At 44.8% G+C, this 12,687-nt stretch overlaps 1 protein-coding gene across 5 annotated transcripts in view; it reads right to left on the reverse strand.

Annotated features, from left to right (window-relative positions):
• Positions 1–12,687, reverse strand: part of UGT8 (UDP glycosyltransferase 8) — a 33,890-nt gene that overhangs the window by 10,787 nt on the left and 10,416 nt on the right. For 3 of the 5 annotated variants that reach the window (XM_064711669.1, XM_064711666.1, XM_064711667.1), the window contains exon 2: positions 7,360–8,183. In XM_064711669.1, the coding sequence (XP_064567739.1) occupies positions 7,360–8,181 (822 nt within the window). In that variant the 5' untranslated portion in view covers positions 8,182–8,183. Of the gene's footprint in view, positions 1–7,359; positions 8,184–9,716; positions 9,850–10,653; positions 10,855–12,687 lie in introns of those variants that run through there. The other 2 variants (XM_064711668.1, XM_064711670.1) reach the window with 2 other exon arrangements.

The raw sequence follows: 12,687 nt of genomic DNA on the forward strand, positions 1-12,687 counted from the left end.
GGAGCGAGGGGGGAGGAATAAAGAGATCAAATCCATCTTTTGACCAGTGTGAGACAGGAATGCCATTGTGCCAGCCCCACTGTGTGGGCTTTGTTCTGCCTGCCTGTCTGATTAGCCATTCTCTGCAGGCCCCAGCGCTGAGCACACAGCTGTGAGCAGCGAGCGAGGGCCCAGCTGGCAGTAACCAGTGGTGCCTAATACTGAGCTTTGTTGCAGATAAACAAAGTGCACAAATACAAACATAACCGGGTGTAATATCCGAAGCTCCCCCTGTTCAGCTGCTCCATTCAAATGTGCAATAGCACAAACGCCTGTTCTTCGGATATGGTTGCAAACCACCCTTTCCCCAAGGCAGAGCACAGGCATCCTATGCAACTTCTACAAAATGCTGCTTAGAGCAGACAAAACCAGATCTATTTTAAATTAAGAAGCCACATTAAGCCATCTTTAGAAGGGAGATACTGATAAATTAACAGAAAGGTATAAAGATCATTTTTCTTGAGTGCCTAAATTTTTCTGCTGTCCTCTGAGTAGTGTCATAATTCAATTCTGTATTAATACATTTTTATTTCAGATTTTACTAACTCAACATATCAGAACAGGTGGTCTAAGGTCATACAGGGGCACCTATACAACCTTGACTATCTTGTGCCCACTGAAGAAGCGTACCCAGGCTGTGGCATTACACTAAATCTCCGCTTTCTTGCCGGCTAAGAAGATTAAATCTGGTTTTTTGCTGCCTGTTGGGAAACAAACTCTTAAAATCTGAACTGTTTCCTATCAGAACCCCAAACATTGCTAAGTACAGTCACCACATACTAACCTTTCCAATATTAGACACAGATTGAGTCCTGCTGAAATACAGACATTTTCCTGCCATATATTTTAACTAATTACTTGCTGGTTTTATATATACACTGTGCATCTGCCTTCTCCAAAACATATGAGGTATAAAATTAGATTTAAAAGAAAAAAAAGCTTTAAAATCCTACAAAGCTTTCCAGTGCCTAGAATGTTGTATTTTCTGATCCCAGACCTTAACTGCCTTTTCCCATTTAGCACCCAAGAGAGACAGCAAGTTTAAGTCCATTTAACTTTAAAGAGGAATGTAATTCACACTCCAAACCAGAGTGAGGAAATGCAGTCTCTCAAGCCTTTGCTACCTCACCTGAGCCCCCTCTGGAGCTGCAGGAATATCCTGAAGCTCTGGGAACAGGCTCTCCCCAGAGCTAGAGGTCAAGCAGGAAAGTGCCGCGCAAGGACTTCCCTGGTGCACAAATCCATTACTCACCAGAGCTCTGGCAAGCACGCTGGAAAGCAAGCTTGCCTTTCAAATGAATGGGAGGAGTGGAAAACAAGGAGCTTGCCCTTCAGGAGAGGTTACTAAAGTCACTGCAGAGGGATCCTCACACCCAGGGTTCCAATGGAAAACCCTGCTGGCATTACCCCACAGGCAGCATTCTGTTAAAAACACCCCCACAGCCACCTTCCTAAGCAGCAATGGAAAACTTGATTATCAAATGGAAATGCAAACCAAGGTCTTACCGACCCTCTGAGCTGCTCCATATGGAGGAAAACTCTACAGGCGTTAAGAAAAAACAGTACCAAGTATGGAGACTGTTTTTACTTATTCTGCTTACATAAAGTCAAATTAAACTGGTGAAAATACAGGTAAGAAGGAAATTGACAAGAAGCTAAATTATAAATACAGACCTCTGTACTACAGCTACTGACATACACCCCAACCCATAAATCCACATGATAATCTCATTTAACTGAGAAATTTTGTCTGTCATTGTTCTAGTATGGCACCTGTGCTCTGTGGATGGTAGGACATAAGAACTCTAAACTGGAGCCTTAAATCCTTTAATCTAATAATTCCAATTTCTTCTTCATTTTCCTCTTTGGATAAAACAGCTTTTTGTTCTTCCTGGGGTTTACCTCCTCCCTTCTCTTTTTTCTTAACAGCCTTACAAATACATGTAAAGTGTGTATATATAAATATGCATATACAAACCCATATATATTTATATTATATTTACATTAAAAAGCCATCAGTCCCCCCAGTTTCTCTGAAAATGTTTGGGTCAGCTGCCTTCTGAGCCTGTGTAAAAGCCACATCTTGCAGCCAGACTCCCCTTGCTCAGGGGAAGCAGCAGAACATGCTGCCTGCAGAATCCCCTTGGCAAGGCTCAGGAAGAGGTCTCCTCACAAAGCTGGAGAAACCTCATCCCCCAAAGCAAGGTATTAGCCATAAACAAATTATCCACTTCACCTTTAAGCAACTAGGACATCTGAAAATCTGTCTTGATTAATGATTTTTTTTTTCAAGTCAGTAATATCAATAATTAGGTTTGCTACTTTGTAAATGTCAAGTTTTGAGCACATCCCAACTTGCCAAATTATAGGAATATGGTACCCTAACTCAAGGATATTACAAATACCCCAGAAAAAAAAGAAAACCCTTTCAAATAAATTCCTATCTTCTGTTTTATGTTATAAATGGGAGGAATATGAGGAAAACACTGGCTTGTTATTTGTCCTCAACGGAGGTCATGCCTCAAAATTTCCAAGAGATGCTCAGTTAAATCGCTGCGCATTCCCAAGATGAATAAATCTTGTTAGTTTGTGAGTTCCAATATGAACACGATAAACTAGAATATTTCAAACCACAAAGCCTATTTACAGCAGTAGCTTAATAAAGTGTTGGGTTGCTAGGGGCTTTTTTTTTTTTTTGTATGAATGAAAAAAACCAAAGTCACTTCTCTTGGTTTTAGCTTTCAGCTTTCACCATCTGACCTATCCAACATCGAAGGTCTGCAACTTCTACTTTCCATTCCCAATACAAACAACTGCTTGAACTCAACAAATCACCATCCTGGACTGCAATCCATGAACCAAGCAAACTCACTTTTTGAGGGACAGCACAGGCTCACTGCAGGTTTGGTCAGCTCATGGGATGCCAGCTTCATGCCTGGCACACGCACCTGGAGAACCTACCTGCCTTCCTCACAAATTTAACTGGAGACACAACCAAGCTCCAAAGTCAGCCTTGTGTCCTTTTCCCCGTGTCTTGCACTAAACAGATGCTGAGTCACTTTTCTTTCCAAATTGAAAATGCAGTAGTACAGCAGACCAGACATGGTTCACCAACCCAGTTCTGCTGGAGCAGCTGAGACTGGACACCACAGTTTTAGGACGGTGGGTACAACTCTTTATTGTGGAACATCAAATTCCGGGGGGAAGAAGCTTTATCTAAAACAAATTTCAGAGCCCAAAGACATGATCATACATTTCAGTACAGAATTCACACAGTGCTGCATCATCTCCACCATCCTTAACAGACTTTTTGCCTCCCCAGCTGACAAACACGTGCATTTCCGAACAGTTCTGGAATTGCTTTACATCACCAGGAATTTACTGTCCAAACAGGTCTGTAAGAACCAGTCCCTGGACTTGAAAAATAATACTAAAGTGATGGTGCTATGCCATGCACAACAATCCACTGCTACAGTCTGCAAGGGCTTATAGATGTGGCTTGAATCTGAATGAAGGAGAAAAGCCAGGTTTAAGGAATAAAACACCTCTTGATTCGCTCACCCCTTGTTCAAGACATATCAGTATCAGCTAACACACCAAGTAAACATACCACTGTCAGCAAGGCTCAGAGAGGGGAAAAAACCCAAGAAAACAAACCAAAAAAACCAAAATACTTTTTAGTGAAGATATTTCAAAGGCACAAATTGCTGCATAGACTTTGATCTGTATAATAACGAGCTCAGATAAGAGATGTCCATGGAGGAGTGAGGAAGTTCCTGTAATTATCTGTTGACAGCTGCAGCTGTAAGGACAAGTTATTACTCCAAAATGAGAGCACCCTCCTCTGCAGCATAAATTCAGTTTCCTCATGGACTCAGTACTTCCCAAGGCAGCTGCCTGGAGCACCCCTCAGCTTCCTGATTCAGGGACTCAGCAGGCTGATTAATGCCTGGTATGCACCAACCTGGTCACGAGGTAGAAATGCCAGAGAAGAGGCTTCCCAAAAGAGTGTCCCTTTAAAAAGCCAGCTTCATTCAGGTCCCTCTGGAGAAGTGTAGTGAGGAAGAGGCAGAGGAGCCTGTGATTTTCCTAATGGCCAGTGACAGTTATCTGCAAAATGCTGCCAGGGAACAGCATACCCTCAAATAGTTTAAGGCACTGATGACCTTATGGACTTGATAGCCAGTCTGTTTCTAGCTTCTCATCCTTTGAGGCTGGTTCTGTTCACACTTTCCTCTAAATAATTCAGCAGATGGTTTCATGAGATATGTACACAAATCATGGACTCTGCACCCACCACCGATAAGCAAAATACAATTTCACAGGCACGTGGGATAAGTCACCTCTACCATCTCCCGGTCTTTTACTGAGCAGCACAGCACACTTGGTGCAAGAAGCAGCGTAACCACTGAAAATGTCACACTGGCTCTCACAGAACCCAACCACAACCGCCCACGCAGAGCTCGGCAAAGGCACCACGGGCCCTCCCAGCAGGGCAGAGCAGAGCGGCAGGGCGCGCTCACTCCGTGCCCGCAGCGGGATCCCAGGGGCGATGCGCCGTGCCCGGGCACTGCAGCCCCCGCCCTGCCCAGGGCGCCGCAGGGAGCGGGCACAGCGGTCACCTCCAAAGGAGCCGCTGCTCTCGCCGCTGGCTCCCCCTCCTTGGCACGCCGAGCACTGCGACTCGCCGAGGGACACTGCGCCAAGCGCAGCCCGACACCGGCCACTGGCTGCCCGGGAGGGAGAAGCGAGCGGCATCGGAGCCGTCCCGAGGCGTCCGGGCAAGCGGCAGCCCAAAGGCGCGCTCGCAGCTCGTGTGCCACAGCCCAGGGCTGCAGCGTCATCGCTACAGAGCTCGGCGGCGGCTGCAAATCGTGCTTGGCACACGCCTACTGCAGGAGCAGCAGCGACCGTGTGCCCCAGGATCGAAATATGAATGCAGATGGGACAGCAAAGCTGGGTCAGGTTATGTATTTTTACATATATAATATTAACACAGACGACCAGCAAAGCTGCATGAGGTTTCTTTCCCCTCACACTGTTACACGACATGAATATTCAGCACCCACTGCTACATGCTACCTTTAAATCTGTGCTTTTCCAACTTTCTTTTCAAGAAGTTCAGGAAACAGGTGCAGAATTTGAGAAAAAAAAACCAGAGCTACCCCATCCCCTGGAATGAAAGAATGGCTGCCATGTAACACCTTAAAAGATCTTGACCTTTATCTCCTCATTGACTTCTTGTTACTACCTGCCTCCTATTTTTAAGATGCTGCTTATGAGCAGAAAGGTAGAACTTTTAACTTACATGTAGGCATTCCTTATGATTAAACAAACTACTTGGTTATTTTTGGTGAGGGAGGAAAAAGAAAGAAAAAACTGTTGACGACTCAGGGATGCCACTACTGAGGTGCCCAGGTAGTCTGAGCAGGTATTTTGGACTTGAAAGAACACTCCTGATTTTTTCCCAACACTTCCCTAGCCGACAAAGTTAGGCTACTTACCTGCAGTTTTGGTGAATTCAAGACACCTGAAAGACTTTTAGTAACAGCTTCAGTGGGCACATTTTAGCTGCTGTGTCCTGCTACATGCTCCCCTTTTCTAATCATTGTCCATGGACAAGAAAATGACTTGAGAGAGCTGCTGAAGCATCACCAGTTCCAGGCCAGAAACACGAACTCTGCTTCTGGCTCACCTTAATGCACCAAACTAGAAGCTGCAGAAAATAAATTAGCCAAGGCTGCTGCCCTGGAGATGCAGCAGGAGCAGAGAGCAGCCACAGCAGCCAGGACAGAGGGACACTCGGGGACTGCATCCAATTGCTCAGCAAACAGCAACTATTGCCCGGTCATTTACCTGCCATACACACCACGGGGGGATGTGTAACAGCCTAGGCATGGACAAATGACAGGATCAAAAAGCAATGTGCTCACTTTGTCCCTCTCTCACTCAATGAAAACTCAAGCTTCACACACTAAGAAAGAATTGCCTGATAAAACTGAGAAAGTTAATAAGGTCTCAGCTCACTTTCCCCCTCTGTAACAAATATTTCCCACCATTTACTTGAAACAGACGCTACAGGTCTGTTTCAAGGTCACTGTCACTCCTGTTACCCTGAACATCAAAAGACACAAAACAGACAGCACTAACCTCATTACCCAAATCAATTACTCAAATACCCTTTTTCTCTTACAGGAAAAGGAAATATCAGCCTGGAAAACAAAGGAAAAAATCCAGCCAGCAAAGTTTTCCTGGAGGGAAAATAGGGATGAAATTTAGATAGCACAAGGGTACCTTCAGTCTGCTTTCTCAGGATACCTGACCCTTCCTTAACACAAACACACTGAAGCACATGTGGAAACAGCCACTTAGAAGCAGCACTGCTATGGTCATCTCTGATGACACCCTGGAGAACAGACAGTTGCATATTTTCATACAATAACCAAAGGCTGAAACAGCCATTTTAAGCAGCAAATTGTTGAGCACTGCAGGTCTACCTAGCCCTTTGTGTCATCCAGCCAAAAGCAGCCATTAAAAATCCCCTCCCATTCAAGATCTATTAGTTTATGGACACATAAACCAAAGTGCAAATGGCATTGTTTTCAGTGAGATTGTTCTGTCACTCACCACTGTATTGCTCAACAGAGGCATTCTTAGGTACAACATATCACAGATCACTGAACTAATCAAACTTAATAATTAATCTGTGCAGCCAGGATTTCTGGAGCCAGTCCAGTCACTATCACTGTTTCAGTCTGAAGTTCTGAGCCTGATGTTGTGCACGTGCACAGTAACAACTCATATCTGAGTGCAGCCTTGGTGCTATTCTGGCCAGCTCTTAGCTCCATTTCTCACTTGGTACAGTCTTTCCAGGCTCATGTATTCCTAGTCTTAGAGTCATTATCAAACCTAAGGGAGGTACAAAAACAAATACCCTAAAAACACCCATACCATGAAGTTACCTAGCATAAACTATCAGCAGGCTTCTTTAAGCATAAACAGTATTCAAACATTCTCCCTCAGGTTCATTTTAAACCATGTCTGGTTAAAAGCTACTGATGTGATTTCCAAGGCAGAGTGCACTGTTTCTCACCTCTAGTGCAGCATTAAACACCTCACTCAAAAGCAAAGTACTTCCTGCATCCAAAAATGATTCATTCTGTTGGATTTGCAACCAATGGTTCCCCTCACCACCACAGGAAGTGACTTGCACCAATTTCATATTTCACCAAGCAGCAAGAACAGGTCCCATCTGAAAAATCACTGACATGAAGTCAAGCAGAAAGCACAGGAATTACTGTAAAACTCAGCAAACCTTACTTCTGGCAGAGGGCTGGCCGGCTTCGTTAGGATTCCTCCCACATAAACAACGTTGGGTAGCGTAGGTCTCGGAAACTCCAGCGCTACATCAGTACAAAGCATCCACAGGCTGGATCCATGGACCAAGTCATACATGGACCGCTCTGGAAGGACCTTGTGTTTCTGCATTATCCTTTCATATTTTGGCAGAACCAAAAAACTGACTCCAAATCTTGAAATAAGATAAACAACAGTATTTTTAATCCTCTCGAATAGGTTCATGTGATCCGTGAGCAGCGAGTTAAATTCTGGAACGTAGGACAGGGGAGCCGGAGCACCCACTTCTGCTGGATACCAGAGGCCAGTGGAAAACACGGCGTACTTGACCCCCAAAAGATGGGCTATAACAAATCCACACATCTCGTTGGGATCTACCAGGAGCAGGTCGAAGTTCTCCTGTTTGAGGGCACGCAAGAGGTTGCGGTTGCCGACAATCATGTCGCAGTTCTTGGAGTAGTGGTCCAGGATGTCGAAGAGCTCGAGGGCGGTCAGCCTCCCCGAGAAGATGCTCCTCATCTTGGACTGGAGGAAATCATCCGAGGTGCTGCTGTTAAAGATCCCTGGGTAGCGCTGCAGTCTGTAGTGATTAGACGGAGGAATCTCTCTGCCCTCAGAGAGGAGAAACACTGTCTGGTGACCTTGGTCATGCAAGGCTGAGGCCAGAGTCTTGAAAATATAAAGATGGCTTTCAAACATAATTGGCGGCACGACAACGATTTTGGCAGCCCTCGCTATCCCAACAGCACTCCACAGGAGAATGAAGGCTGGAGCGTACGGCTTCATAGCTGCAAGGAGAAAGCAGAGCATTACATCACAGACAACAGCCCTGCACTTTGCTGCTTAGGCACACCACCCTTCAGTCTGCATGGTTAAAAGTTCTTCTCTGATAGTTACCCACAGGCTTCAAGTTGTTCTCCTTCAAGCTGCAACTTTACTCTGATTTTAGCATAACATTATCTGGGGTTTTGTTTTCACATAAGCTAACAGGTCAGAGAAGATGGAGGACTTTTTTCCTTATAAAAGGACATGCAAATTCCTGCCATGTTTTTCTTTAGTATCAATGATGATCAGATACATAGGAGTGGAAAGCAAAAAAACCAGGCAGGAAGATGCTACCACTGAGTAAGAACCAACTTTGAGCCTCCAAATATGACACTCTGCTTACAAGAACAAGTGTAATAACAGGAGTTAGTACTGCACACGTGAACACGGCAACTTCCACTGAAGCACTTGATGCTCAACCTGCTTAAATCAGCACTTGAACACCAGCTGAAAAACCCCACTGCCATCCTGAGAGCACTGCTCCTGACAGCAGCACACTGCTGGGGAAAGGGAAAATACTTTTCACACATGGCTGGGTGATTTAAAATGCTGTATGCAGCAGAGGAAAGCAAAGTGCCTCAGAAGCACAACAAGGACATGTCAAAAAATCCTCAGTCACCATCACCCTCCTAGGACAGAGAAATGAGTACAAGCCAAACCAAACAATCTGCTCGTGCCTCGTGCCAAACCAATCCAGGTGGAAGCCTGAGTCTGTTGCAGTGTCCTTTCTAAATAAAAACAACAGATAACACTGCTACTCAGTCCTTCTTATCTCCTTATGGTATAGCCATATAACCCTCCTACAACCCTCCTCCCTCCTGAGATTGCTCAGGACTTTCTCTTAGTTAATGTTACACGGGTTACCAGCTAACAAATAGAGCATTTTATATAGCTATTTATAAATTACTACATTCCTATATGCTTATTATGTAAACATTTTAAGGGGTTTTTTTGAGTTCTATTACTCTGTAGTGAGTTTTCTGAAGGATGTCCCTTTCAGGTAGCTGTAGGCAGCAGTTAGATCTCACCTGAGCTTCTTTTTCCCCCCAGCTCCCTCAGTTACTCCTCACAGGAATTACTCTCCAGATCCTTCACCAGCTTCACTGCCCTTGTCAGGATGTGCTCCAGCACCTCCACATGGTTCATGAGGTGAGAGGCCCAGACTGGACACAGCACTCAAGGTGTGGTCTCAAAGGGCCAAGCACAGATGGAGAATCACTGCCCTGGCCCATGCTCAGCAGGACCCTGCTGGAGGGTAATGCTCCTTAGCTAAGAAAGGTGTTAGGAAAAGGAAGTGCACACAGTTCACCAATGAAACATCCAAGAAAAATGATGACTCAAACTCAGAAAAACCCCAATATTGATTCCATGTCCCCATGCTAGAAGCGTTCCCACGGTATTGAGTTACTGCTCCTGTCAACAAGAGCGATATTACAAAAGCACGGACGGAGGCGCAGGACTGGGAAACTCAGTTATGTTTTATCAGCAGCACAAACCAAAGGTTCCAGGAGCCTGAGGGCTCTTGAGGATCCAACACGCTGCCGCAGGCCAGCTCCACTTCCATGTCCTGATGCAAGGCCTAGAGCACAGCACAGAGAGACAATCCTTAGCCCTAAGGCATAGTTTCCATGGCTGGGGTGACACCCGTGTCACCAAAAGCCAGGGGAACTACAGCTATCCTTCCCCTAGGATGTCAACAGTGCTTCCCCACTGCTTCCTGTCCCCACACTTACCTGGCAGCCAAGTTTTCAACAGGAACCACGTGGCACATGCTGCTCCTTGTGAAGGTATTATAAATACTAACATGAAAACCTGGCCATATAACTAAAACCATTTACCAAACATTATTTTTTATCCTCTTGCAGTGTATCACTGTCAAGAGATGACACAACACACTTCCCTGGCAGTCTCTACCTTGTGATATCTTCAGAACTGGTAAAACAATCACCACTTCTCAAAAACCTATTATGCAACTCCCCTTTTCAACATAAGCACCTGCTGCCACAGGAGCTGGAAAATATATGTACAGGACCTGCCAAGCCATAGCAATATTAAACACATGATGCTATTAGAGCAAGGCCGATTAAGTGACATTTTTACTGGGGAAAATTGCATTGACCTTCTATTGAACTTCTGGCAGGAACCTGCAGCCTCATCATTTCATACCCTGGCCAGAGCGAAGCAGGGAGCTCAGGTTTGAATCCTGCAGGAACAAGGGCAATAGTCCCAGCATTCTGTAAGCCAATCCATCAGCAGCCTGGGAGACCGGGCAGGCCGGGACTGGGGAGCGGGCGGGTGCCTGGTGCCACCAGCACGGAACCAACACACAAGCACCCAAGCTCAGCTCCAGGCTCTCTCCCAGACACTCCCCCACTCCAAGGGCCCTCAGCAGTGAGCTCCCCCAGCACAGCAGCTATTCCCTGGGACACTTGCCTATTCCAGTGGGAATTGCTGCTTCAGCCCATCTCCCCAAGCAGCAGGCAGCGCCCAGGCACAGAAGTCTTTACCAAGTGTCAGGATGAGGCCGAGGTGGTGCTCAGCTGAAGCCAGCTAGTAAAAACCAGAGCTCAGGGATTCTTCCTACTAACTCCCAGAACAAATCACTGGCCAGAAAAAATAAACAGGATCAACATCCAATGCAACTGCGTTCTCTTTCTGCACACCAGAAGCACGAAAGCAACTGTCAGGTGTCCTGAGAGAAAACAGGAAAAAAAAGCCCAGAGACACAGAACGATGCATTTCTCTAAGATGGTTGACAATATAAAGCCATTTTGTATTTCTATCTTAAGTCCTTCTTCTTAGGATTTGCCTCCATTAAAGGTGACTGTTTTGGCATCTGAGCTGGCATGCAACATTATTTTATCACAGAGGGTGAAAAGGAAAATCCAAACTTGCTAACACTTAAAAAAAACCCCAAAACATAACGCCCAACCAAACAACATCCATAAAATCATCACTGAATTGAAGCCATTCCTTTCAGCCAAAAAGGCCCAAAAACAAAGATATGGAGAAAGGCCAGATGCAGAGCGGCATTACAGTAGTGAAACCAACTACTCATTGTAAAGGGTTTTCCTATTGGAGCATAACAAGAAAAAGTTAATGTTTAACTTCTTGATATGCCCTTAACTTTATGAGCAGCTGTTGGAGTAAGTTTAATGACTTCTGTGTGGGGGTTTTCAAATGAAAGAGGAAGCATGAGTTTTAAAGTGTTACAGAAAATCAAGCACACTCCCGAACAGTCAGACTGTTGGAGCAGTTTTCAGCTGACCAAAACACTTCTAAATCACAACTGTTTTTTTTTTCAAGGAACTATTTTTCCATTCACCCAGAAGAACCAAGCAGAACCTACAACAAGAAGTGTGACTACACAGAAAATAATGACTTTCAGAATTAAAATATAGGAGGGAGGATCTTCTCCCCCCTTTGTCACAAAGTTTGATACTTGAAGGCTGGGCAATGTGGAAATGAAGTAAAGACTTTGTAAGTGTAAGTGTAAGTGTAGTGCTAGCTGACTTGTAGAATGCTAATTTAAACATTAAGACTTAATGTCATTTATATAAACATCAATCCTAAATTATTTTAGATGAATTCCAAGTAATAATTGGTATAACAGTCAATTACAGTCCTAGAACACGTACCCAAGATTACATTTAGATTTGCTGCCAATCCTTAATAATCTGCTAATCACTGCTAATAGAACTTTTTGGCATGTTTGAGGGCTTTCTCCTGCTTTACACTCCTGGCTGCCTACCTGCTCTTTCTGAAACACAGAAATAGCTATTTTCATGCCAGCAATATCATTATCCACATTTTCCTCCATGGCAGAGAGATCCAGAAGCAGAAGAGCCTCTCACTCACCTCCATCTAGCACAGCCTGAACGCAAACTGCACCCACATTTATCACTGCTCACAAGATTAAACAGTTCTTATGCATAAGGACATAAAGAGTCCTTTTTATTCACTAACCAAGAACACTCCTGACTTCAAAAGCAGCAAAGGAAGTTTGACAGAGCTTCAGTTCAGCGATTCAATCTGCTTTTTTGAGTTCCTCCCTCCCATTCAGCCTTTTTTTAGATCTGTTAAGGTTTGCTAGGCTTACCTGGGCAGTTTGAGCAGGACCTCTTCTGGGAAAGGTGCCCTTCATCCCAAAGAGCAGCGCTCTCTGACAGCAAAGGAGCAATCTCCGAGCTGCTGAGCACTCACCTTACCCAAAGGGCTCAAATTACTCATTACCATTGCACAGAGACAGCACAGGTTAAAGGAACAGGCTGCCACCTCTGCAAGCCCCAATCTGGGAGCTGATTAGCAATGAAATGACTATGCCCAAATGGAAAGCTAATGTGTGCATCCCAGGAGTATTATTATTTTTTAAAGAAGGGAAATGTGAGATTTTCCTGTAATTCAGCAAACCAGCAATTGCCACAGTTGTGGTGCTAACATATAGATTTATTCCCTCATCTTGGTCTC

This window comes from Zonotrichia leucophrys, chromosome 4 (assembly GCF_028769735.1).
Source record: "Zonotrichia leucophrys gambelii isolate GWCS_2022_RI chromosome 4, RI_Zleu_2.0, whole genome shotgun sequence".
Taxonomy (NCBI): domain Eukaryota; kingdom Metazoa; phylum Chordata; class Aves; order Passeriformes; family Passerellidae; genus Zonotrichia; species Zonotrichia leucophrys.